Raw genomic sequence first — 25,113 nt, 5'->3', positions numbered from 1 at the left:
TTTTTTGTTTGAATCAGATAGAAGGTCTTTTATATCTTTGTTGAACAAAACATTTTCAGGATCATAATCCGAGTCGACAGTGGAGGATTCTAATTTTTGGTTATCGATATCTGGATCTTTAATATTTGTAGTATTCAAGATTAAAGGAGACAATGGGATCTCTTTATCAATAGTGGCTAGTAAGATTTTTGAGTCTAATTCATCAATGGCATTGGTATTGGTATTTTCATTTTCAATTTGGTGATCATTGCTGTTACTATTGCTATCTTCATCACTATCACTATCACTTTCATTATCATTATCACTTTCACTGTCACTGTCACTATTGCTTTCACTATCGTCGTTATTATCGCTATCGCTAGAATTCCCACTTTCGCTTACGCTTTCAGTTACATTTTCGCTAGCGCTATCATTATCATTATTGTTGTCATTAATATTGTCATCATCATCGTTCTCTTGTTTATTGTTATTTTCAGATGGGTTTTGGTTGTCATGGTTGTTAGGGTCTTTAGAGTCCTCTGAGATTCTAAGTTCTTCAGATCCTTTAGGGGCTTCAATGGAATCAACTGGATTTGTTGTGGCGTTAGAGTCAAAAGACCCATTAGATTGATTCGATGGAATTTGATTGGGGACATTATTGTAACCAACCTCGATTTTACCGTTTTCATCAGTGTTATCAAGATGAGAATCATCAAGATGAGAACCATTGGAATTTTTGGAGTTCTCAGAGTTCTCAGAGTTCTCAGAGTAATCAGACTCGTCCGAATCATTATAGTCGTCAGAATTACTTGAATCATTAGAGTTGTTTTGATTTTGATTGCTATTGTTATTCATATTAACGTCATTGTCTTCTTCATTGGTTTGATCATTATTAAAGAAATTAGTATCATTCTGATTTGAAACATTTTGAATAGAGTGTGGTGGAGGCTCCTTTTGGTTGACATCTTGATTCAAAGGAGTGGTGGAAGAAAAATTAGATTCATTTGACATTTTCTTTTCAATAAAATAATCTAATTATGATTATATATGTTCAATGATAAATAGTGATCAACTGAAAATAATCAGAGGCTCTAAAAAATTTAAGATCCACACAAACACACAAACAAAGAAACAAATCAACAAAACAAATTCTAAACAATTGAGAAAAATATATTATAATAAAATATAATACGATGTTTCCAACAAATATGAGATTTAATCTAGTTTATGACTAATTTGGAAGTAAAAAATTAGTGAATCGGTAAATTAATAAGCTATCAATAAACGAGTAATAAACGATTAATAAAATTCCTAAGTTGTTACTTTATAGAAAATAGTGTTAAAATAGTGATAAAGAGTATTAAAACAGTATTAAAACCGTATTCTGGCTAATGGAAACTGGACTATTATCAACAATCAATGGACAGTAGTGCCTTAGAGAAGAGCAAAAGACAATACCCAAGAAACAGGCTACTTGTGATGACTGGATTCTAAAACAATCAACAGAAAACAATATGAGAAACTAGTGAATGTATCAGATACACTAGATATATAGATATATTGAGTATAAAGAATAAAAACGAGAAGAAGTCTGGTGAAGAAACACAGAAAAAAATGGAGCAAAAAAGCAGAAAAAAAAATCTACTCCCTTTTTTATTACTTAATGCGGTAACAGCACGTGCTCTAACTGTGATAATGGGAAAAACACCAACAATAAGATCATGTGAGCAGCTTTTCTACGTTGAAATCCCCAATCATCTGCAACAGGGCCCGGTTATTGCCTCTTTGGGTTGCCACACAGAAAGATCTTGCAAATCAATCGAAGGAATCGAAAGAAGAAAAGAAAAGAAGAAAAGAAGAAAAGAAGAAAAGAAGAAAAGAAGAAAAGAAGAAATCCCAATGTCCTCCCTCAAAAAACCACATCTATTAACCACCAGACCTGCCAGGAGAATGCTCTCTGCCTCTGCCTCTTGTGCTGCTGTTGGCGAGCACTACGCCCAGTGCATCCTCGACACCTACACCACTATCTCCCAGGGCGTGTGCGAGAAGGAGTTCTCTGCTTTCAAAAAGTGTGTTAGTGACCAGCTCAAGAAGAGTGTGTGAGACTCTTCTGACCATGCTCCATTGCCACCACTACCATTTGCTGAAGATAATTGTGTCTGGATTGCTCACCACCTCGTTGAAGCCTGTTCTCAAAAACCGGTTCTCCTCCATTTTATATTGCTTGCAAAACATTTTAATAAACTCTGTCATTTTTGCCTCAGCCTGATCGTTTTCGATAAAGTCTAACTTCTTGATCTTCTCAATATCCTCATACTTCAATGTAGAGTCCTCGATATTCTTCTTGAGTGCCTTATCGCTGTTTTTATCCTTATCCTGCTCGCTCCCATTGATTTGCCCTCCTCCATTAATGCATCCACTGGGACAGGCCATCACTTCAACAAAATCACAACTAACTGGGTCGACCTGCAATAATCCACTAACACCACCATTGATATCATTGCCATTTCTGCCATTTCGACCAGCGTTGCCTCTTTTTTTACTCAACTCACGAGCTCTTCTTTTAGCGACTAGTCCATTCATTCTTTTGGGTTTAACACTTCCATTGCCAATGACTCCATTACTATTACTATTACTACTGTTTGTCTTCAATTTCCGTATCAAGTTTTGAATATTCTTGAACCCATTAATCACACTAGCTGAACCAAGTTTGTTATTGTTGTCATCTAAATTAACTAGATGGTACTCATAAATATCGCTGTTTTTCCCATTTATTTTAATTATCTTTGTGTTATTCATATTTTTCTCTTTTTTTAGTTTTTTTTGTAAATATAACAAGTAAATGTACGAATAATTTCCTGAGGTTGAATCTCCATTAAAGTTGTTTCCCCAGGATTCTATTCCATCAATCGGCCATTTCTTGGGCAAATACTTTAAATATATCTCATTCATTTCATCTAAATTATAGTTTTTAAGATAAAAGTTGTCAAATTTTTTTTCAATCACTTCGTTCACAGGATAGTTCATTTCAATCATTAGCTGAATCAACTCTTTTGCTGTAATAACACAATCGACGTCAACATCTCTACCTTGATTGTTATTGTTATTTTTGCTATTATTATTGTCACCACTTTTACTATCTTGTTGACCAAACTTTTCAGGCCTTGCTGCCTCTAATTTCTTATCGAAACATGGCATTATAGACAAATGGTAAACATTATCTATTGCACAATTTAATTCGCTTGATACTAAATTCTTTAATATTGTACCAATAATCTGCTGCTCCGATTTAATATCTGATAGCTGACTCAAAATAAATGGATGTGTCTTTTCAGCATAGCAAACCCACCCTGGACAAATGCTGCTCAATAATGGACCTTTGCTATTTTTGGTCTTTTCGTTATCTGTATTATGCTGTTTGTTTATAATGTCTTGAATCGAATAATATAAACTTATCACTCTAGCTAATTCTGTGCCGACAATATACTGGAACTTCAAAAAATCTATAAAGAAATCAATTAGCAATAAATCAATATTGTAAATCGATAAATTTAATGAATTCGCTAGGGATGCCCTTGTTTGGTTGCTTATACTGACGGCAAACTGTTTCTTATTTGTATTGTTTTTATTTTCTTCTAGATCACTTATCAACTTCTTGTGTGAGTGGTTGGATATTAATATTTCTTCGGCTGATGTTATACACCCAGAACATGCCAAACAGTCTGTGAGCGAAATATTGACCTGGTCTAATGTCTTCCTGGAGCCATCTTTCGATATCTCAAACACCCCAGTGTCTGTGACTTTGATCTCGTATTCGTTTTCATGTTCGATGTCCTGTGTTTCTTGTTTGCTGTTCTGGTTCTTGTTTCTGGTTATCATGTCTGGCTTGATACATGCTAGGCCTGGGGTAATGAAATCGTTTAAATCGTCTGCACTTAGAATCGCACTCATTGCTGAAGTATTCCAATGGCTAGATAGCAATCGATGATATCCAGTAGTGTAATGGAATATACGAAATATAATACAACGAAACTCTCAGTAAAGGTACACTCTTATATACACTCTTATATGCACTCTTATATACCCTCACTTTGCCTGTTTTGACGTGAACAAATTTTTATTTTCCAGCTCATCGCCCGCAAATCGCACGAAGCCGATTAGTAATGGAAAAAAAGGGCAGGAAATTCCACCTTCCACGCCCAAAAGCTGATTAGGTGCTTAAGCATTTCAGTGGTTTATTTCGATACTCGTTCTTCAAATATATAATAAAAATTGTCAATATAACATCATAACTACGGGCTAGTTTAGTTCGGTCTAGAACCTCTCCCCCCTCCTGCTATCTGCTTTAGCAGCTTTCCTGTCCAACTCGTCCCAGTCTTCACCTTCTTCTTCTTCACTTGAACTGGCTTCCTCGCTGGAACTTCCAGTGTAATCGTCTTCTTCGCTTTCGCTGTAGCTGTCAGTTTCGTCTTCAGGGTCCGAATCACTTGCTTGGAACTCAGACTCTTGTTCTGACTCGCCCGACTCTTCGTCTTCATCGGTTCCAGTTAAAAATTCCCATCCACCATCTTTAAAGAACTGGTATGGATCCGATGAGATAGTCTTCATAATAGGCCCCCAATTAAGATTGACTCTACCTTCAGAGTATGGAATATCAACATCGGTCAACCACGTCTTCAAATCCTCCAACACATCGATTGGTATGGTATTTATGTGGACAACTGGTTTAGCAAAATCTTTAAACACAAAAACCAAATCAAAATTCTTGATTCCAAATTGCACTCTTTCAAAATACGCCATTTCAATTTCCTCCAAAGTTATAACTAGAAATGGTGGGTCCAATAGTTGAACAAGACAATCTCTCGTTGGCATACAAAACACCGATGCTCTTGATGGAACACCATTGAATCCCAACTCTTTGAATGGAATGTCTAAATCAACTAATCCATTAGTGGCTTCAGCAATTGTTTCTGCAAATGTTTTAAATTCTTTATCTAATATAGCTCTTCTTCTTCTTTCTTCTTGTTCTTGTTCCAACTCATCTTCATCACCATATCTATATCTTCTTTTGCGACCACCGGTTTCATCATATGAGATATCCGAGGCTTCTCTGAAAAATTGGATATCTAATGCCTTTTTCTTGCCAACCATTATTGGGGTCTTTAAATGACAATGAATTAAAACAACCAATTCATCTTGACATGGTTGAAAAAATAAGTGTTTAATATTTGAAAATAAAATATCAATTCTTTGCGAGGGTCTTAAGGGCGAAAAATATCTTAAACCATTTTGATGAATTTGCAAATTACCTGCAATTCTTTTGGAATCAGGAGAGGGTCTGACAAATAGAGAATATAAAGTTCTGACCTTTGATTTATTTAGTTCAATTAAGTTGGCTTGTTCAACGACATCAGCCATCGCTTTTCTTTCCTGTTCTCTTTTCACAGCGCTTTTTTTTAAATCTGAAATTTGTTTGTGAACCTTTGCCATTCTTTGATGGTCCTTTGAACGTAGGGTTAAACTTCTAACAAAGTTATTATCCGAACCTTCTTCATAGGGTAATTCATTGTCTTTTTTACTTGTAATACCACCTGGGGTATTAAAATTCAATCTAAAATAAGTATATTCTCCTTCCTCATTTAATGAACTGTTTTTATAGGCATTGATATGAAATGGAACAGGCCTTCCACAAATTGGTAAAATAAAAGTTTGTGATTTTGAATCAATATGAATTCTTAAATCTCTAACATTGGTTGGGATTTGAGATTCTCTAACATAGGATTCATATCTTTTAAAGACTGGTTTTTTCTCATCTTGGTTTTGAGTATCACTTGCAGAAAATCGTGCAAGCCCTTCTTTTAATCTCTTTTGGTGTAATTTTTTTTGTGTTTCTCTTTTAATTTTCTCCAAATCTTCAACTTGGTTTTTATTTTCACGCCTGAGCTTTGTATTTAAGATATTTGAGCTTCTTCTTGACTTATCAGCTCTGGAGTCGCCATTTCTGGTTGACCTTGATGCTTTAGGTTGTTCTCTTGAGGACTTTGAAGATTTTGAGGACTTTGTGGCAGCAGTTTTTGATGGAGGTAGAGATTTTGAATCGTTTTCCTTTTTCAATTTGACGTTATTTTTGCCATTCGTTGAAGCGGATGAATTGACTTTTGTAGTCTTTGATGAAGTTGAGTTATTATTGTTGGTGTCATTTTCATTTTCATTTTCATTTTTAATTTTGGTATTGACATTGGCGTCGTTGTCATCTTCCTCTTCATCGTTAAAGTAAAATGAGACAACATCTTTATTCTTTGAATAATCTGTTAATATAACTGGGTTGTTGTCGTTGATTTGAACAGTGTCAATTAGTAATAACGAATAAACTTTATCATTGTTTGATTTTGAATTCGGGTTTTTAATGTTATGAAAACCAGTGACTAAATTGAAGACCAAGGAGTTTTGTATAGATCGTTCATTTCTTGAGTTTAACAAAAATGTGGAATCCTTGAAATCCAAACCAGTTAGCCAACCGCAATTTTTAAGAAAGTTGTTGGTTAAATCGGGTCTTTCCTTCTTGATGTATTCAAGAGTTTCGTTATAAACCTCAGAAGCCTTTTTGCCAACCTTTAGTAAAGAAAGTTTGAATTTTTGAACGTTTAGTAGAAATTGGTAATTTGATTCCATTTCCTTGGTTGGATCGATTAAAAAGGTTCTAGCAACGTTAGCGCAGTATGAACGATATCTGATACCTAAGGAAGCAATGATTATGCCCTCATAACTTAACAAGTTTGAGTTTGAGGCAGCACTGGGTTTTAAATCATAAGTACCACCGGATTGAATGATTGGAGTGTAGCACCAGTCAAGACTATTTAAGTCAACGTTTAGTTTTAAAGGATCAAAGTATTTCTTTTTTTGTAGGAGTAGGAATTTATTGTCATCAATTTTGGCTTCAATATTTTCAGAGAATTTTTCGTGGGATATCTTTAACTCGTCGTCAACGATTTTAATCATTTGGTCGGTGAAATATTTAATCATGATATTAGACGATTTTGAGGCGATTTTGAGGAAACCCAATTCAATTGGATCGTTTAATTGAATTGAAATGGATAAGCCTAGAGAAATGTCAATTTTATTAAAGGATAAAGTATCGGGAGATTCTGAGTTTCTCTTATCGAAAACCTGATTCCATTCATTGATGAACTTTCCCTGAACCTTGTCCTTTATTGGGACCCCAATATTAATTGATTTAGAGTCAGGGTTCAATTGAACAATCTTGTCAATTAAATCATTGAAGATTTTTAGATTTTGAGCAGCGTTTTTGCTTCTTGTCCAAAGCAAAATATCTTTGTCATTGGTCAAGTGTTTCAAGTACTTGCCCTTCGAGAGCGATGTGACAAAGATTAGCAAGTCCTTTGTGATGAATATCAAGGTGGAGGGAAACTCGTAGCCTAGCAAGTAGTTCTGCAAAATAAGCGACTTCTGATATGGATTGTAGTCCGAATCAGAAACGCCAACAATGAAAAGCAAATTGTTGACATCTTTGAAAGTGTTGTTGGATAGGTTTTTCTGCAAGATCGCAAGCCTAGTTTTGAACAACTTGGGATCGATATATATGTCCTGATCACTCATTTCCAGTAGCACAAACAGACCAAACACAGCTCCAGAGTCGACAGTAGAGAAGACAGAAGAGGCAAAGGGGACCAAAAAGACGATGCGAACGAAGCAAAACAGAAAATTATCGTCGACAAACGCCAAAAACACCGCAAGCAACGGGAAACGCATCAGCTGAAAAGTTCGCTCATGTGCAACACATTCAAAGCCGACGTTGCGAGCCCGGGTGCGCGAGAGTGCGCGAGAGTGCGCAAAGTAGGCACGGAGGGGGACTGCCCGATTGGGCGGTTTCCCGATTGGGCGGCAGATATAATCAGAAGACGTTGAGGAGAGGAGTGGCAGAAGGAGAGAAGCAGTGGCAACCCAGACAATGGCGGCGTACTCCCAGGCTAACACAAAGTTCGACCTCAGGAAGTTAAAGGCAGACATCCTTGACAACTTACTTTGCTCCATCAACTCACTCGGTGGCTCTAAACACGTCTTGGTGCTTCAGAACTCCTTTTCCAGCGTCATCAATCTCTTAACCCCCTTCAACGTCTTGAAGGAAAAGGCCGGCATCGTCACTGTGCTCTGGTTAAACGACTCCATCCAGAACTCCTTGTTTTTGAACGACCTCAACAGCTTCATTTTTTTGTGCGACAACTCTTCTCACAATGCCAACTTGATCTCCCTCAGAATCAAAGAGTTGATCGCCATCTCTTCCAACACCCAAACCAACTTTAAGTACTTTGGCATTGTCTCTGATAAAATCTCCCAGAGTTTTGAGTACCAATTGGAGCAGTCCGGCATCAAAGGTGAAATCCAATTGTATCCCCTTGATTTATCTCTTTCGATTTTGAACAATTCTGATTTATTGACTCTCAACTTGTCCACCACTGCAAATAACAGTTTAGCCGATAGCGCCAGCACAAAACTCATAAACGACTTGTATCTCAACAACATCAACGACTCAATTTTCAAACTTGCAAAGGCCTTACTCAATCTCATCGTAACGTACCCAGTGATACTAAATTTCAATAATGTACTAATCAAGGGTTTCAAATCGTTTTTCTTTTACAAGATTTTCAAAATTCTAAAAATCAATTATCTAAGTAACCTATCTCCAGCTGATAGAAAAAACGAGGAAATTTTCAACAACTCAAAAGTCTTCCTCAACAACATTAATAATCAGTTGAACTTGAACTCAGTCAATGATTTAAACCATTTTTACAACCTATTCAACAACCAATCTGATTTGATTATTCTAGACAGATCTATTGACTTTGTCACCCCTTTGCTTTCTCAATTGACTTACCAAGGCTTATTGGATGAAGTATTCACCATCAATTCCAATATCATTAACCTACCATCAAACATTTCCCTTGATATCAATACTAATAACGCCACTACTAGTAATGATAATGGCAATAATAATAATGGTGAGAATGATAATATAAACAATAATCAAGGCTCAGGTAATAACCCCAACATAAATGACAAACCAGATAAAAATAAAATATACTTGAACCTTGATGATGATGTTATTTTTAAAAAAATTAAAGATTTGAATTTTGCTTCAGTTGGTCCAATATTAAATAAATTTGCTAAAAATTTACAAGCAGAATTTGATTCAAGACACAGCGCTAAGAACGTCTCTGAAATTCGAGAATTTGTTGGAAAATTATCCTTCTTGCAAAAGAAACAAAAATTTTTGAAAAATCACACTTTATTAGCTGAAAATATACTATTAAAAGTCAAAAATGACTCCATCAACAATAACAATTATATTAATAGTAATCCTACTATCGATAATAACGCCAATACTGCCAATAATGAACCAGCCGACCAAGTCTCACTCCAGTTTGAAAATATGGATGATGAAGAAAATGCAATCTTTTCAAAAATCCTAGATCTACAAAATTCGTTTCTAACCTCTTACTATGATATCAAAAAATCCTGCGATTTAATCATTCAGTTGATGTACCAAGGCTTGACTGTTTATGAAACATTAAGATTATGTTGTTTATTATCTTTAGTCAAAAATGGTATTAATGAAAAAAATTACTTGAATTTGAAAAAGGAAATTATTCTAAATTATGGCTACAAACACATAATAACGTTACAAAATTTGTCAAAATTAAAATTATTCTATATACAAGAATCCATTTCCTTGCTACCAAACTTGCAATTATCTATTAACAATTCCCAATTATTAAATAATGATTTAATTGATGAATTAGACATTAATACAAATGATCAAACGTGTTTTATTAAAGATTTCAATAATTTAAGAAACTACCTTAATTTGGTTCCAACCGCTAATGATATTACGGATAATACTCAACCATCTAATGATCCAAATAGTAAAGATAATAATAGCAACAATGACTTGATTGAAACACCTAACGATGCTTCATTTGCATTTATCAATTACGTACCAATTACAACAAGACTAATTCAATCAGCATATGATAGATCTTTTTTTGATTCGTCGTTGTCAAGTTATCTAACAACTTCTTCATCAAGGTATATCTCTCAAATATCATCATGGAAGGGACTTGAGGATATTTCTAGATTTTTGATTGGTACATCAATTGAGGAGAATGAGTTGAAATACAATAATAACAATACATCATTGGTGTTAAAGGATTTAAATAATGTTAAAACCAAGAAAGTTTTGAAAAACTTTCAAAGTTTTAGTTTTATTGTAATGATTGGTGGCATCACATATGGCGAGTTGGCTACATTGAGGTATATTGAAAAGAAATTGAACGATAAAGGAATTTTGAAAAAATTTATTATTTTGACGGATACAATGATCAATGGTAATAGCTTGATTGAAGCTTGCATACCCAAAGAGATATGATTAAACATTTTCAGTGCTTAGTTTTGACTTCAATTTATTTTGTTTATTTTTTTTTTTTGTTTTATTTTAATTCAATTTTAGACTTTCTTTTCGTTCCTACATTTTTAATAAAAGTTATTCATGATTTCGAATTGTGTTTTTTAATTTTTATTTTGTCTTTTCTGTTAATGTACTTCGGGAATATATGTATTTAAGGAATTGAAAATAAGATTTAAGCAGTTGCTCATGATTCCATATAAGCTTTGATGGCTGTTAAGATCCAACAACTGGATGGAATCTTTGTAATTGACACTCAACTCGCCTCTTTCCATATCATCGTTTTCAAACAAGTGCTTATGGTACTTGATATATGATGGCCAAACAAGATCGTCAAAATAGTTTGGCGGATCAATCCAAAGACCATCAGAAGTAATGTAACCATTCCTGTTTAATCTTCTTGATTTGAGTTGATCATAAGGCAATCTGAAAAATAGCTTTAAATCAAGCAAATCCAAGATAGCGTCGTCATGAAAAAGTAAAAAGCCATCAATTATTACAATTTTCAAGCTGATTTTCGTTTTAGAGCTGACATTGCTTTTTGAATTCACGAAATCAAGCCAAAAATTTGAAAGCTTCAAGCTCAATTGATCCAATTCATTTTGAGGTATTAGCTTGGGATCAAAACTGTGATCCTGATCAGAATCCAATCCGAGTTCAAGTAGCTGATCAGATAGTTTGTTATGTTTCTTTATGAACCTTAGCTCATTGATGAATCTATCCATATGCAACGAATCAGGGCAGTCGTAATCCAACTGGTGTTGCTCGACGTTGAATGGCATTTCAGCATCAGACTTGTAGAAATCATCTTCATATATTATTACAGAGCTGATCGAGCTAGAATGCATATTATTTGTTCCATTTGTATGACCATCTTTATGCTGCGAAAGCTGATTGAAAAGATATTGGAGGACCTTCGAGACTGTTGATTTGCCTGAGCTGGACGGCCCAGTTATTCCCACAAAAAAGTAGCAGTCGTCGTGGGCCAAAATATGCTTTGGTTTTGTCATTTCTCCTAAAGTGAAGCAATTCTTTTACAGAGCTCCTCCTCAAACACTTATCTGCTTCTTTCCTTATCGCTCTACGAGAAAAAAACAGCTGCGGCCGCCGATTGGTGGAAAGCCGGGGTTGTGCAGGAGTTTTGAATCAAAGCTTTTGATCCAGCAGTGCTTTCAGTGCTTTCAGTGCTTTTTGTCGTCGATTATTTTGCAGCCTTCAGGAAGAGAGCACAAATTGTCAGCTTTTTTGATGGGATTGCCTGAGAGATTTAGGCGTACCAACTTTGCTGGCTGTTCGGTCGTTGTTGTGTGTTTTCGGAACACGCTAAACCTGGAGCTGAAGACGCTTGATAGGCTACTGACCTTCAGGATTTTGTTGAACGACACATCGAGCTGTTTGAGATGGGATATTCCCTTGAAGTGCTCCAATTCTTTAATGGTGTTGTGTGCCAAAAAGAGATTTTCTAGCCCTGTTAATTGTCCTATGTTTTCGATTTTGCTGATTCGGTTGTGGTTTAGGCAGATGGTGGATAATCTGCTTAATTGGTCTATATTTTCGATCTTGCCAATTTTGTTATTCCACAAGTTCAAGTCTATCAACATCTTTAAATTGCTTAAGTTTTCAATCTTGGAAATTTTATTGAAAGAGAGATTCAAATGCTCTAGATTTTGTAAATTGGATAGGTTCTCAATTTTAGAAATCTCATTATTTGACAAGTCCAAACTTTGCATGTTGACCAATCCATTTAGATTTGAGATCTTGGACATTTTGTTATAATTCAATGTTAAGCTTTTTAATTTTTTTAATCCACAAAGCACCTGGAAACTTTCAATTTTATTATAAAACAAATTTAGATTTTCTAGTCTATTCAACCCACCTAACTGTACTCTAGAAATCTCATTATATGATGTGATCAAGTCTTTTAAATTTTGAAAGCCTTTTAAGATCTTTAAATTTCTAATTTTATTACTATTCAAGTATAAACTCTGCAAGTTTGATAGTCCACTGAAAATTTCCAATGCATTAATGTCTTTGATCTTGTTTGATGCTAAACATAACACTCTTAAATTCGTTAATAAGTTTATGTTTTCAATAATTCTCAAATTTCTAAGATTGTTTTTCGATAAATATAGGTATTCCAAGTTATTTAATTTCTTTGAAATTTGAAAATTTTGAATTTGATTTGATGATAAACTTAATTTGTTTAAATTTGTTAAACTTTGTAAACTGTTTGAAGCTTTTGACTTCATAATTTTAAAATCTTTAATTTGATTTTCTGATAAACTCAAATTTATCAATTTATTGAATCCAGTATTAATTTCAACTTCACAAATCTCATTTTTAGATAAATTTAAAGCTAATAAGTTACTTATTCGAGAAAATCTTTCAATATTTATAATCTTGTTATATTTCAAGTTTATAATTTTCAACTTGCAACACTCAACCAAATCTCCTATTTCTGTAATCTTATTAGATGATAAATCTAATTCCTCTAATACAGTCAATTGATGTAAATTTTCAATTTTAGAAATCTTGTTACATGATAAGGAAAGTTTTTTTAAATTCTTCAACTCACTTAAATTTTCAATTTGATATATATTATTAAACGATAAATTTAGATCCTCTAAATTATCCAACCCATTCAAATTCTCGATTTTTGAGATTGAATTAAATGATAAATATAATTGCTTTAAACAAAAAAGTTGGTTCACACTTGTAATTTGTTTCAACTGGTTGATCGTTAAATTCAAATGTTCTAAGCTAAACATTCTGTCCAATCCTTCCATACTATAGACACTATTAGCTGTTAAATTTAAGGTTCTCAAATTATATGATTCCTCAGCATTTTCTACGCTTTGAATACGATTATATGATAAATCTAAGTTGACTAAACTAGTTACTTCAGAAAAGCTATCAAAGTTTGAAATATGATTATTTGAAAAATCAATTGTCTCCAAACTTCGTAATATTGATAAGTTTTTAATTCCACGGAGCTGTAAATAAGATATCTTTAAATATTTCAAATCCAAGAGATTTATTCTGCAACAATTTGTTATCATATCCATTTCTTTGAATATTGTAATTATTGATTTCGGCCTGTCTTCATCATCATCCTTGTCGTGATATCGAGTAAAATAGAACGATTTGCAATTGTAGTAAGTATTAGGCAAATCCTTTAAGATAGGTCGCTCATTACGGATTTTTTGACATTTCCATACATCAAAATCATAAATTGAATCAAGATTATAATATGAAATAATATTTCTAATTTCAGAATGTTCAAAAGATATCTCATCAGTGAAAAAAATAGAATTTTCATACAGTGTATCGATATAATCTATGATAAGGAGCACTGATTTAAGAGCTGTAAAGGACATTAAATCTGAACCATTTTTTTTTTTCATATCATCAATCGGAAGAGCAACTCTGATAACTAAATGCGTGGTGAAAAGACGCAATATCTTTTCAAACAAGAAGAGCCCATCTGAATTAAAAATTACATGCTTTCTCAATTTTGACTTGACTGGTTTTGCAAGTTTTGTTTCTCGAATCTCGACTTTTTTGAACAATAGATAATAAGCAGCTAAGTTGACTAGTGGATTTGATGAAAAAACAAATAGTAATGTTTTGTCAATCGGTAACTTGAAAAGTATGCACCGAAGGATATGAGGTGGTAACCCATTGAATATATTGTGATTGTAACGGTTAATGTCAGTAATATCAGTTTGTACGTCCATCCTGTGTTTGGAAACTGAAAACGTTCACTCTAAATGCTGTAGAGCTGAAAAATGAGAAAATACTGAAAGCCTAACTTGAAGAAGAATCAAAAATCTCGATGTTCTATTCAGAAATTTGTATATCAATGTATCTGTCAATTTATCCCGATATAAAAATTGAGAAAAGTTGCTGAGAAATTAATAAGTTCAAAGCTGCTTGCATAGTGATGCGTGAACATGCCTGGTGATTTCTGGGTTTGTTTGAGTGAAAACTGTAATTGCCTTAATTCAAGTTATGACTTTTAGAAATCAGAGTTTTATTTTGAACAATTATGTAATATTCGAATTGTTATTATTGTTATTATTCTTCTCAAATAACAACAAAATATAGAAAGAGTGCTAATGTTGACTTCGAAAAGAGGATGCTAATAATTGAGCGACCCTGGATTTGAAAAAACGTACCATACCAATCCTTGTGATCATAAGAATCAATTTTAATCGGATCTACTGTTCATAGACCCCAAAGCAGAAAACACTACAAATGAGTAGGAAAGTTGGCAATAAACGTACGCCGAAGAAGCAAAAGCATCAAAAGCACCAAAACGAAAGGATGACGCAAGTGACGCAAGTGGCACATATTTTTGCCGCTGATACACGGTTCCTCACCGCTGGACTCGGTTTTCAGAACCAGCGGAACGGATAGCGTTTCCCAAAAGCTGCGGTCTGATCTAAGATATAATAGATCAGATTGGAACAAAAGTGCTTCTCTCAACATTTCCATAGCTTATTCCAGGCTGGTTATGACCATATCTATCAGACAGGTGTTGCTATTCTAATCTAGGTGTCTTAGTTGGTTGCTGTCCTACTTTTTATATGTTCCAGCGATAATGTCTACTTTTTTTCCTGCTAATGTATCCTATTTGGCGATATACAACCCAACACTTAGTAAGAATGATGATGAGCTTATTGACCAGCTATTGTGTTTTATAACGCCACAGTCACCCAAGTTCTCAGAAAATGAGTCTCAAGGTGGTGAAAATAATACTTACAACAACATAAAGCTAAATTCAATTGGCATAGTTCAAGGTATAAATGGATTTGCCAGGAACTTTTCCAACAAATCTAATATCACTCATATTGATACTTTCAAGTCAAGGATTTTGGTATTCAATTTAGAAGAAGATTACTGGTTAATCATTTGTATCAAAAAACTAACAATAGTTGAAAGCCCAAATCATGGCTTGTTGCTTAATAATGATTTGATTACAAATTTAAACAATAACTTGACAAGTCTAAACATCAATAATTTGTCGAATTTGAATAGATTAAATAATCCAAACGATTTAGAGCCATTAAATACATTGTCAAGTTCAGCGCAAGGTATTAACACTTACAACAATCGCAGCAATAACAATACAAACAGCAGAACTGTCAGTGTCACGAAAGACAATACTACAAACACTAGCAATTCTATTTCCAATAATAATTCATCGTCTAATATTAATAGATCGTTAAAATTTCATTATTCAACTAAAAATTTACCGGACACAAAAATCCTTCTGTTTGATGTATATTTGGCATACGATATATTTAAATTGAGCTACGGTTCCTTCACTGAACTTAAAAACAATGTTTCTCCAACGAAGTTTAAGGAAATTTTAAGTGATTTTTGGTCTTCCTTTGTGTCTGATTGGAAAATTGATTCAAATTATCATTACCATTTAAGATTTTTAAACACATTTAAATTTTATAATCAGCATAATTATTATACTAATAATAAAGTATTTGATAATTTTGGTTTTAAAAACTTAATATCGATCAATTTACTAGATGATTTAAATTTTATTAATAATATTAACAACACAAAAATAAATGATAAGAAAATTATTACATTGATAAGTCTTTATAGAGATAAATTGATTTATTTGAACTCACGTTTAATAAATTTTAAAAATATCTCCAATGGATTGATTGATTTGTTTATTTATAATTCATTTGCTACTCCAAAAGAGCTCACAAAGCATGGTGAAATAAATCAGAATAATAACGATAATAATGAAAGTAATGATAAGAATAATGACAAACCTAACCGTAATAAAAATATTCCACTCATTAGCAATAATAACATTCATGGATTTATATTTAGTGGATGGAATGGAATTTCAATTAATTCATTGATCTTACTATACAATTGGTTAGAAATTATTGATATCAATGGGTTTAAAAGCAAAGATCTACTCAAATTTACCTATCCAAACTTGAATGATTTTTATAATATTAATGAAAAAAATAATAATTTGATTGATGAAGAATTTAATCCATTCGCTAAAACTTTTGATAATGCAATTTCTGCATTGACGAATTTTCATAATTTTACATCAAATCAAATTTTAAATATTAGAAATCCCTCAATGGGCAATTTAAGTAATTTATCAAATTTATCACCGAATTTTGCTAATTTGAATTTATCAGATAATATATTAACAAATAATATAATAACTAATAATATAGTGACAAATAATGTGGTTACAAATGGCATATCGAATGGTATAACGACTGGATTTTCAACCGTTTTAAATACTACCAGGGATATAACTAAACATATACTTTTCTGGTCATTGAAAGGAAATAATAATAATCATGAAAACAACCAAACAGGGTTCCAAAACGATATAGGTGATATTAATGTTGATACCAATACTAGTAATATTAATAGTAGTGGTAACACTATTAATAGTCATGATGGAATCACTGATAATGATTTTGGTGGTTTGATGAACAATATGTATAATTCTATTATGGGTAAATATTTAATCGGATTATGCGACGAAAAAAAAGAGGAAATAACCACGAAAACTATATTTCTAGAAAGTGAAGTTATTGATGATTTTAATTCTGAAAGTGAAGAGAGTGAAGAAAGTTTTGATGAAATCGATGAAATCGATGAAATCGATGAAATTGAAAACGATAATGATATTGATTATATTGGTATTGGTAATAATGACAATATTGAAGATAACAGCAATAGCAACAGTAACACCAATAGCAATGACAATAACAATAATAGTGACAATGACAATAACAATGATAGTGACAATGACAATAACAGCGGAAATTTTAGGAATGATAACAATAAAAAATATGAAAAAAAAGAAGAATATTTAATAATTTATGAGGTTTTGAAAATCAAGTTTATATTGATTTATAAAAAAGAAAGTAATTTAGAAGAAATAAAGTCCAAATTTTTTTATTTATCAATTAAGAAGAGTTTAGATGAATTATATATAATTTTGAATGATTTGATTTATTATAACTTAAAATTAAACAGTCTATTGGAAGATAATAAATGAGAGCTCTTGAGGCTTTTTTGCTGTTTATTTTTTATTTTTTATATTTATATTTATATTTATATTTATATTTTCACATTCTTTCAATTGGTTCATCAACTACTTCATTGAGGAAAGGTTGATTATAGGATCTTTCATCATGTAATGATAAGCCCTTCTTGAAGAACAATGGCAAATAATCATCAATAAAGATCACTTTGTTAAATACTAAAGTGCCAAATACCAAAAAGGAAAACCCTATTAATTGTAAGAATTTGAAATATTCCCAGCCTAGATACATTGATACGAACCAAACTAGTAGAGTTCTGCAGGTATCGATAGTTGATCTTGAGGTTGCACTTAACTTGTTTGTTATTGAGATTCCAAAAAAATTGAAACACGAGATGGATATCATGATAGCGATCGAGGATAATAGGATATTCGAGTTATTAAACATTTGAGAAAAGGCCTCAACTAAGTTGAATGGACCAGTGCCAATGAAAAGATGCAAAAAAATCATTGAGATGAAAGTTATAATCGTGCCATAAGAACCTTCATAACCAACGACTTTTGCAGGAGTTATTTGTAATTTTGATAAGATGTGCTCTTCCAAGACAAATTGAGAGGCAGTGAAAATTTGAGCTAATAGGATTAAGCCAATACCGACAAAGACTTTCCAGTTGACAGATTTATTGATTTGATTGTTTATTTCATTTGCAAGCTGATTTGGTATGGAATTTTGTTCTTGATTATGGCTTTTGCTGCCACTAAGACCGACAATTCCCACACCTAAAAAGACTAGAAATAAGGATAACCACTCAACTCTAGTGATGTGTTTTTTCAAAAAGAAAATTGAAAATAAAGCAACAAAGATAACTAAAGCACCTCTTGTCATTTGGTAAATAGAAACTGGAGTGTATAATAAACCCAAGTTCATAAGAGTTGTACCTAAGATATCGCAAATGGTGGGGAAACATAGGATCAAGGAGTCCTTGAAGGACATTTTTTTTTTTAATTTGATTTGATCGAGGTCATTACTGTCATTAATATCATTATCGTCTGTCAATAAAGGCTTATAGTTTTTCTTTTGATAATCGTTGATCAAATAATTGGCTAAGACAATTAGCCAGCAAGTTGACTCACCAATAAACATTTGCAAAGTCTGTAAAACAGGTTGTTCGAATTTCTTTTGATTAGATGGATTTGGATCTTCACAGTTGTCGACACATTGGTTATCCTGATATTTTGTAAATATGGAGTTCAAACAGCCAGTTGTTAAGACGCCTGCAACCAAAAAAATCAACGTAAGTGAATTAGAAGTGAGTTTTGCCATCTCCAAACGATTTGAGGGAAACAGTGAAGTGTGAGAAAAGTAGAGAACGAAAGTGAGTTGAGAGCAGCAGGTATGTTATATTTTGTGTTGGAAGTGCTTTCGATAGCTATATCTATAGTTGTATCTATGAGTGGATCTATCTCTGTTTCAACGAAAGACAGAGTAGAGAGATAGAGATAGAGATGGAAATAGAAGATAAAGAGAAGATCCATCGCTCCTTATCTCTGTTGTGATAAGTCGGGGGTATGGGCAAAACGCACTTTAAGTGTAACGCACTTCGAGCGAAACGACAGTGCTTGGTCAAGCGTGAGTCACGCCTGAAGGCTGGTCACGCACAAGGGTCTGCAGTAATATCACCATAGGGGTTTACAATTGAGGGTCTACTATAGGGGTTTATATCAGGGCTTTAAATATAACAAGCCTATTTATATTCACGTGATACATACTAATAGAGACTGTGTGCTCATAGCTCACAACGCAGGCGAAACTGAATTTTTGAAAAGTGCGTTCTTTCCACGTGCTGTGCTTTGTCAGAACTGAAGTGGAGTCTTGCGTTTTTAGGGTGAAGAATATATCGCAGGATCAGAGCTTTAACAGACACCAAAGGATAACATTGAACTCTTTTCAGGAATCACCAAATAGTCAGTTACACATTATTTTCATCTGGATATCAATAATATACAAAAATGGTATGTTGTCAATCCACAATATCTAGCTATGGATAGCATTACAAGAAAGCAAATACCTCGAGCACTATGATCTCCAAATCCGAGCAGAAAGAAATAATAGGAAATTTAGATAATCAGCGAATATGAAAATGAAATTCTTATAAATGTTCACCATCACACCTCTCAAAAAAAGGCTTTATAAATATGTTTAAATTATTTGGAGATTCAATTGCTGAATTTCACTGGACAATTTTTAAATTAAAGATTCTGTTGATTATTCAAGGTAATATACAGAGTGGGTGAAATATTTTCAAAAACAAATCAGAACTGAAATCAGCTGTAGAACAAATGAATCGGCTGTCATTATCATACAATTGCATTAAAACAATCAGTAGCTACTTTATTTATAAAAATGACCAAACGAAACATCTGGAATATTGTCATTGGACAATTCGTAAATTCCTTTCATAAGTTTTCAAACAATATATCAGTATCTTCATTAGACTATTTTACAATTACCTTGAATAATCAAAGACACAAAAGAGAACAAAAAAACATTCAACAACTTCTGTTTTATTATTTTAAATTTTAGCTATTAAAGCAGCAATAAATATTTTATCATTTTATTTTTTTTTTAAATATTACATTACAATCAATCAATATTTACTTGAAAATGTTTTTCAGCGGCTAAAATGAAATTAAAGTTAAATAAAAAGTAAAAGATTTAATTTTCTTGAAAGCTTGTTATTTCATTTTATTTTATTATGTTCTATTCTGTTCTATTCTGTTTTAGTTGAGATATTTTCAATTGTTTATTTCTTGCCTGTTCATTACTATCTATTTATGTTCTCTGCTAAAATTAACAACAAACGACCAATAACAATAACTAACTTATTTTCTTTATTTTTTTATTTCAATAGGGTAGAGTTAGAACAAAAACTGTCAAAAGAGCTTCAAAAGCTTTAATTGAACGTTATTATCCAAAATTAACTTTAGATTTTGAAACCAACAAACGTTTATGTGATGAGATTGCTGTTATTCCATCCAAACGTCTTAGAAACAAAATTGCTGGTTATGCCACCCATTTAATGAAAAGAATTCAAAAGGGTCCAGTTAGAGGTATTTCATTTAAATTGCAAGAAGAAGAAAGAGAAAGAAAAGATCAATATGTTCCAGATGTTTCTGCTTTGGATCTCTCCAGAACCAACGGTGCTTTGGACTTGGATAACGAAACTAATGAATTAGTTAAGTCCTTAGGTCTTAAACTACCAATCAATGTTATCTCTATTTCTTCTCAAAGAGTTCACCGTTTCAAAAGAAGAAACTAAATAAAATCAAAATTAAGTTTAATCAAATAATGAATTTGTTTTTGAATTTTAAGGTTTAATTTTCATCTATATTTTTTTTTGTATAAATTTAATTAATTGAATATTTAAATTTTAAAAATAAATCTTATCTCTTAATTGTCTTCTAAATAAATTTGTTTATTGTATTATTAGTTTAATTGAATTTGTGCTTTATCTCTCCGCTTAGACAATAAAACAAAAACAACACTGATATATATAATTAGTTATATTTAGTTGTCTTCTTCATCTTTGCTCATTTCTATTATATTTTTATAGGTAGGTAATCATCAACGAGTATGATCGAAATATTGCAATGTTTAAATCGTAATTTGAAACAGGTTATTCATCTAGAACATATGTGTTATTCAGTGCCTTTATGTTATTCTAAAAATGCACCAATATTCAATAAAATAATTAAAGAAAACACTTTCTTCATCAGGTAGGTATATCGATAAAAATTGTCAAAAGAATGCTCGAATTTGGATCACTAGTAAAGGGCTCAGCTCCATTAGTAGGTGTTCCATTATCATGATACTTGTATCAAATCAATGCTAAATACAATAATCAACCTCATGATATCTTGCCCAAAGATATGTTGATTCATTCTAAAATGATCGAATACGACAAAAATAGTAATTTAAATGATAAATACACCGTATATAGTGACACTTTTATAAGTGAAGAAATTGATATGTCAGAAAACATACTGAAGATATTCGGAAATAAAAAAAATTTAAATGAGCATGTTTTATTAAAATGTTTCAACACAAAATTATTTAAGCTAGAAGCAAAGTTGATTGGCAAAGAAAAATTTCTTAAAAAACCAAAAACCCTAGACACAATTGTTGAAAATAAGATTCAAAATCAGGATAGTAATTATATCTACATTGATGACAATAATAACATTGTTGATATTTTTGAAGTTATAACATTCTCCAGTAATTCTTATCTTCTAAAATGGCAAATGTATCTAAAATATTTGGTGGCTTTTTTTGAAAAAATATCAAATTGTGGGTCTCCATGGAGATTAACAAATGGAGGATTTCTGGAAATATTTATCTGGTTTATACCAAATCAGAAAGATTAAAAAACCGAAAAACTGAACTCAAACGACTTATATAGTCTGGACAACATAAAAAGCGCTGGTAAACTTCAAATATATTTTTCTTGTATCCTTGAGTATAACGAATTTAGCAATGTTCAAAAGGAAGTGCCCGCATTTGCAATTTGGTTACATAGACTTTATACTAAATTATTGTTGGATATAGCAATAGAGGATATTAAAAAAGAGTTTGACAGCTTTAACAATACGAATATCACAATAAAAATAAAATATCGCCAACCAATCATACCTCAGGGAAAAACATATGTACCATTTAAGATGCATTGCAGAAGTTTGCAAAACATAACATGCTTAACTGTAGCTATGCAGATTCTTACAGACAACAAAATTGCAGAGAAATAAAAATCAAATTTAAATAAGATAAATCAAGATAAAATTGCATCAGCATAAAGATAATAAAATTAAAAGAAAAATAAAAAGATAAATGTGATATAAAAATAACAATAATTACTTCAAAATAATATAAATCAAACAAACCAAAGTCCATTGAACTCAAATCAGCGACTCATCAGCGACTGATTTCAATCGAAGCTGGCCAACCAAACATGTTCGTCCGAGACCTCACTCGACCCTGTTTAATTGATAGCAGAACAGTGAGGAGTAGGAATTTCAACGCATGGAGCATATGTGGCCCCGGTGGTGGTGTACGACGTGTACTGCGACGACAACGAGGTCGAGGTGGCACGAAGACATGGTGTGCATGGAACTGTGTAGGTGGATCTGTTCACAATCTTGGTGACTAATGGAACAGGTCTCTTGCCGATCTTGGTGAACCCGTAGATTGGAATTTGCTTGTTGTCCTGGTCAAACACAACACCCCATTTCTGGATGTTTTTCACTGGCTTGCTGACAACTTCAGCCAACTTGTCGCCCACCTGGCTGCATCCTTCGCCCCAGAACTCACCGGCATAATCAAGAGCTAATGTGGTGTGAGTAGCTTGGGCACACTGTGTGCATGGAACATATTCAGTGATGGTCTTGGTGCCACTTTTGTAGCGGGTAGTAGCAATAGGAACTTTGATGTTGTTGGTGATGGTGAATCCGAATACTGGCGTGGCCTTGATGATGTTGAACGTGTTTTGGTTGTAGACGTATCCCCAGCAGTCTCTGATAAGGCCTGTGGCAGGTATGTATCCAGCTGGAGGACTGTAGCCCAAGATGGCTTTGAAGTCAAGATTCAATTTCAAAATGCTCAAGATGGAGCTGAGTTGCACTGGACAGGTTCCGGTGGAACAACTCACAAAGTTACCACCACATCCAAATAAAGTGTACACCAAGTTGTCAACCACACCAAGAACTCCGTCAACAAGATTGCCAACAGTGTTGGTGACACCCCCAACGACATTGCAAAGACCAAGGAGACATGCTTCGGCATCAGCATTGGCATCAGCATTGGCATCAGCATTGGCCATGGCATCCCTCTTGACCAAGTCCAATGGGCTCCCGTAAACAGAGACAGCAAGAAGGGCTGACGAAGCAACAGCAGCAACTCTCGAAAAACGCATGATTGTATGTGATTGTCAGCAGCACCTTTGGTTCCAAACTCGACGAGACAAGTGTAGCAGTGATAGATTCAGGTTGTGTGGTTTTGTTGGCAGTGGTTAGAACTGGATAGTGAGTAGCAGACAGCAAACAACACAATGAACAATGGATGGTGGAATAGAATGGTTGTGAAATATTGTTGGGCAATTGAGCAGGATTCTCATCTCTTATATGCGAATCTATCCAGTTGTAAATGGGTTTGCATGCAATTGTTAAACAGCACGAATCTTGATCGATCAGAAACAAATCTCGATCAGAAACAAATCCCAATCAGACACAAATATCAATCAGGTACTGTTCAGCTTTGCTTTGACCTTGGTTATTGCATCTTTGTATCTTGTCTGCAAACCTGCTGTTGGAATTAGAACTGGCTATTTGCTTCTTTGTTTTGTTGATATTCTTTGATACTCAATACTCAATACTCAATAGTTTATACTCAATAGCGCTCTATGGTGCTCTTTGATACTTCTTGACACTGTTTGATATTGTCAGTGGCTCGCATTGTTGCATTTCAGCACCAGTTTAAGCCCTTTTGTTCCACTAACTTGCTTATTGTGTCGATTCTATCGCCTGTGCTTGGTCCCTGTGCTTGGTCCCTGTGCTGGGGTCTCTGTAGTCAAGTCTCTGTGTTTGCCAATTTCATTTCATTTCTTTCTATTTTATTCTATTCAATTCTACTCTACTCTATTCTACTCTAATCTAATCTATTTCATCCAACTTGCTTTCATTTCTCTAGAAGACCCATCGGGCATAGGGGGTTGTAACTGCGTCTGTATGATGCGAACAGTGCCAATAATGGCTACAGTGCTGATTGGTATTGGTTGGTGTTGGCAAATGTTAATTGTCAAAGCTGGCTGATATGTACTGGGAGTGATTATTTCAAATAACAGAGCTGAATACGTCAAAAGTGATCGTCGACCAGAGCCGCCAATTACATCTCACTATTACAGTATCACTATTACAGTATCGCTGTGTGCTATTCAGTAGGTCGTAAAGAAGACCACTTTTCAAGTAGATAAATGTGTTTTGAGTAGCATGCTGAGTTGGTTCTGGAATAAGGGATTGGGTTTTTGGAGTCTATTACATAATTTGGCAAGATTGTTGCAACAAACAACCAACATTCCTGCTTGATGATTTAATATCCACCAACTTCTGCTTCCATTATATCCTCTGTGTCTACTGTGTCTACTGTATTCACTGTATTTATTGTATTTTCTGTATTCATTGTATTCACTGTATTTTTTGGATTTATCGTAATTATCGTAATTATTGTAGTTGTTGTCGTTATTGTTGTTATTGTAGTTATTATATTTAAGTGATTTCAGTATTGAATCATGTCTGGTGTAGCAAGCTATCAAACAACAGATTACCATCAGTGTCAATTGCTAATAATAACCATAATGCCAATGATTGCAACACTAAACAACAACGCTAACTCGATAGCTAGTGGTATGCATCTATACATAACGCATTGATAATTGATACCAACAAATATCATGGGATTTAATAATAATAATAATAATAATAATAATAATAATAATAATAATAATAATAATAATAATAATAATAATAATAATAATAATAATAATAATAATAATAA

General features: G+C 33.1%; 12 protein-coding genes across 12 annotated transcripts; 5 read left to right on the top strand and 7 right to left on the bottom strand.

Annotated features, from left to right (window-relative positions):
• Positions 1-1,878: 1,878 nt before the first annotated feature.
• Positions 1,879-2,082, top strand: ASCRUDRAFT_35192 (uncharacterized protein; the record flags this gene model as incomplete). The annotated part of the gene is made up of 1 exon (XM_020190582.1): positions 1,879-2,082. The coding sequence occupies one exon, from the start codon at positions 1,879-1,881 to the stop codon at positions 2,080-2,082; it is 204 nt and encodes a 67-aa protein (XP_020046907.1).
• A 30-nt stretch (positions 2,083-2,112) lies between these two features.
• NAR1 (iron-sulfur cluster assembly protein NAR1) lies at positions 2,113-3,930 on the bottom strand (the record flags this gene model as incomplete). The annotated part of the gene is made up of 1 exon (XM_020191803.1): positions 2,113-3,930. The coding sequence occupies one exon, from the start codon at positions 3,928-3,930 to the stop codon at positions 2,113-2,115; it is 1,818 nt and encodes a 605-aa protein (XP_020046906.1).
• A 363-nt stretch (positions 3,931-4,293) lies between these two features.
• SPT16 (chromatin-remodeling protein SPT16) lies at positions 4,294-7,596 on the bottom strand (the record flags this gene model as incomplete). The annotated part of the gene is made up of 2 exons (XM_020190626.1): positions 4,294-5,955; positions 6,217-7,596. The coding sequence occupies 2 exons, from the start codon at positions 7,594-7,596 to the stop codon at positions 4,294-4,296; spliced, it is 3,042 nt and encodes a 1,013-aa protein (XP_020046905.1).
• A 171-nt stretch (positions 7,597-7,767) lies between these two features.
• Positions 7,768-10,423, top strand: VPS33 (tethering complex ATP-binding subunit VPS33; the record flags this gene model as incomplete). Its single annotated transcript, XM_020194713.1, has 2 exons — positions 7,768-7,791; positions 7,967-10,423. The coding sequence occupies 2 exons, from the start codon at positions 7,768-7,770 to the stop codon at positions 10,421-10,423; spliced, it is 2,481 nt and encodes an 826-aa protein (XP_020046904.1).
• NRK1 (ribosylnicotinamide kinase) lies at positions 10,355-11,494 on the bottom strand. Its single transcript, XM_020193304.1, has one exon. The coding sequence runs from the start codon at positions 11,467-11,469 to the stop codon at positions 10,588-10,590; it is 882 nt and encodes a 293-aa protein (XP_020046903.1). The 5' UTR covers positions 11,470-11,494; the 3' UTR covers positions 10,355-10,587.
• A 53-nt stretch (positions 11,495-11,547) lies between these two features.
• On the bottom strand, positions 11,548-12,492 carry ASCRUDRAFT_76002 (L domain-like protein). Its single transcript, XM_020193303.1, has one exon. It carries the CDS (start codon positions 12,223-12,225, stop codon positions 11,641-11,643), a length of 585 nt encoding a protein of 194 aa, XP_020046902.1. The 5' UTR covers positions 12,226-12,492; the 3' UTR covers positions 11,548-11,640.
• A 222-nt stretch (positions 12,493-12,714) lies between these two features.
• ASCRUDRAFT_35223 (L domain-like protein) lies at positions 12,715-13,518 on the bottom strand (the record flags this gene model as incomplete). Its single annotated transcript, XM_020190583.1, has 1 exon — positions 12,715-13,518. A coding segment is annotated over one exon (804 nt), but the record flags the coding sequence as incomplete, so codon positions are not given.
• A 1,452-nt stretch (positions 13,519-14,970) lies between these two features.
• On the top strand, positions 14,971-17,560 carry ASCRUDRAFT_148465 (uncharacterized protein). Its single transcript, XM_020189260.1, has one exon. The coding sequence runs from the start codon at positions 15,063-15,065 to the stop codon at positions 17,523-17,525; it is 2,463 nt and encodes an 820-aa protein (XP_020046900.1). The 5' UTR covers positions 14,971-15,062; the 3' UTR covers positions 17,526-17,560.
• A 35-nt stretch (positions 17,561-17,595) lies between these two features.
• On the bottom strand, positions 17,596-18,834 carry ASCRUDRAFT_70499 (uncharacterized protein; the record flags this gene model as incomplete). Its single annotated transcript, XM_020191802.1, has 1 exon — positions 17,596-18,834. One exon carries the CDS (start codon positions 18,832-18,834, stop codon positions 17,596-17,598), a length of 1,239 nt encoding a protein of 412 aa, XP_020046899.1.
• A 583-nt stretch (positions 18,835-19,417) lies between these two features.
• ASCRUDRAFT_76000 (40S ribosomal protein eS17) lies at positions 19,418-20,839 on the top strand. Its single transcript, XM_020193302.1, has 2 exons — positions 19,418-19,523; positions 20,423-20,839. The coding sequence occupies exons 1-2, from the start codon at positions 19,521-19,523 to the stop codon at positions 20,828-20,830; spliced, it is 411 nt and encodes a 136-aa protein (XP_020046898.1). The 5' UTR covers positions 19,418-19,520; the 3' UTR covers positions 20,831-20,839.
• A 455-nt stretch (positions 20,840-21,294) lies between these two features.
• Positions 21,295-22,124, top strand: ASCRUDRAFT_75997 (uncharacterized protein). The gene has a single exon (XM_020193300.1). The coding sequence runs from the start codon at positions 21,459-21,461 to the stop codon at positions 21,933-21,935; it is 477 nt and encodes a 158-aa protein (XP_020046897.1). The 5' UTR covers positions 21,295-21,458; the 3' UTR covers positions 21,936-22,124.
• A 253-nt stretch (positions 22,125-22,377) lies between these two features.
• Positions 22,378-25,018, bottom strand: ASCRUDRAFT_13646 (uncharacterized protein). The gene is made up of 2 exons (XM_020189107.1): positions 24,712-25,018; positions 22,378-23,439 (listed from the first exon to the last, which is right to left on the bottom strand). Exons 1-2 carry the CDS (start codon positions 24,884-24,886, stop codon positions 22,547-22,549), a joined length of 1,068 nt encoding a protein of 355 aa, XP_020046896.1. The 5' UTR covers positions 24,887-25,018; the 3' UTR covers positions 22,378-22,546.
• Between the last annotated feature and the right edge of the window lie 95 nt (positions 25,019-25,113).

The sequence above is a fragment of the Ascoidea rubescens genome (genome assembly GCF_001661345.1).
Source record: "Ascoidea rubescens DSM 1968 unplaced genomic scaffold ASCRUscaffold_7, whole genome shotgun sequence".
Lineage (NCBI taxonomy): Eukaryota > Fungi > Ascomycota > Saccharomycetes > Ascoideales > Ascoideaceae > Ascoidea > Ascoidea rubescens.
This window is presented reverse-complemented; position numbering and strand designations above follow the sequence as displayed.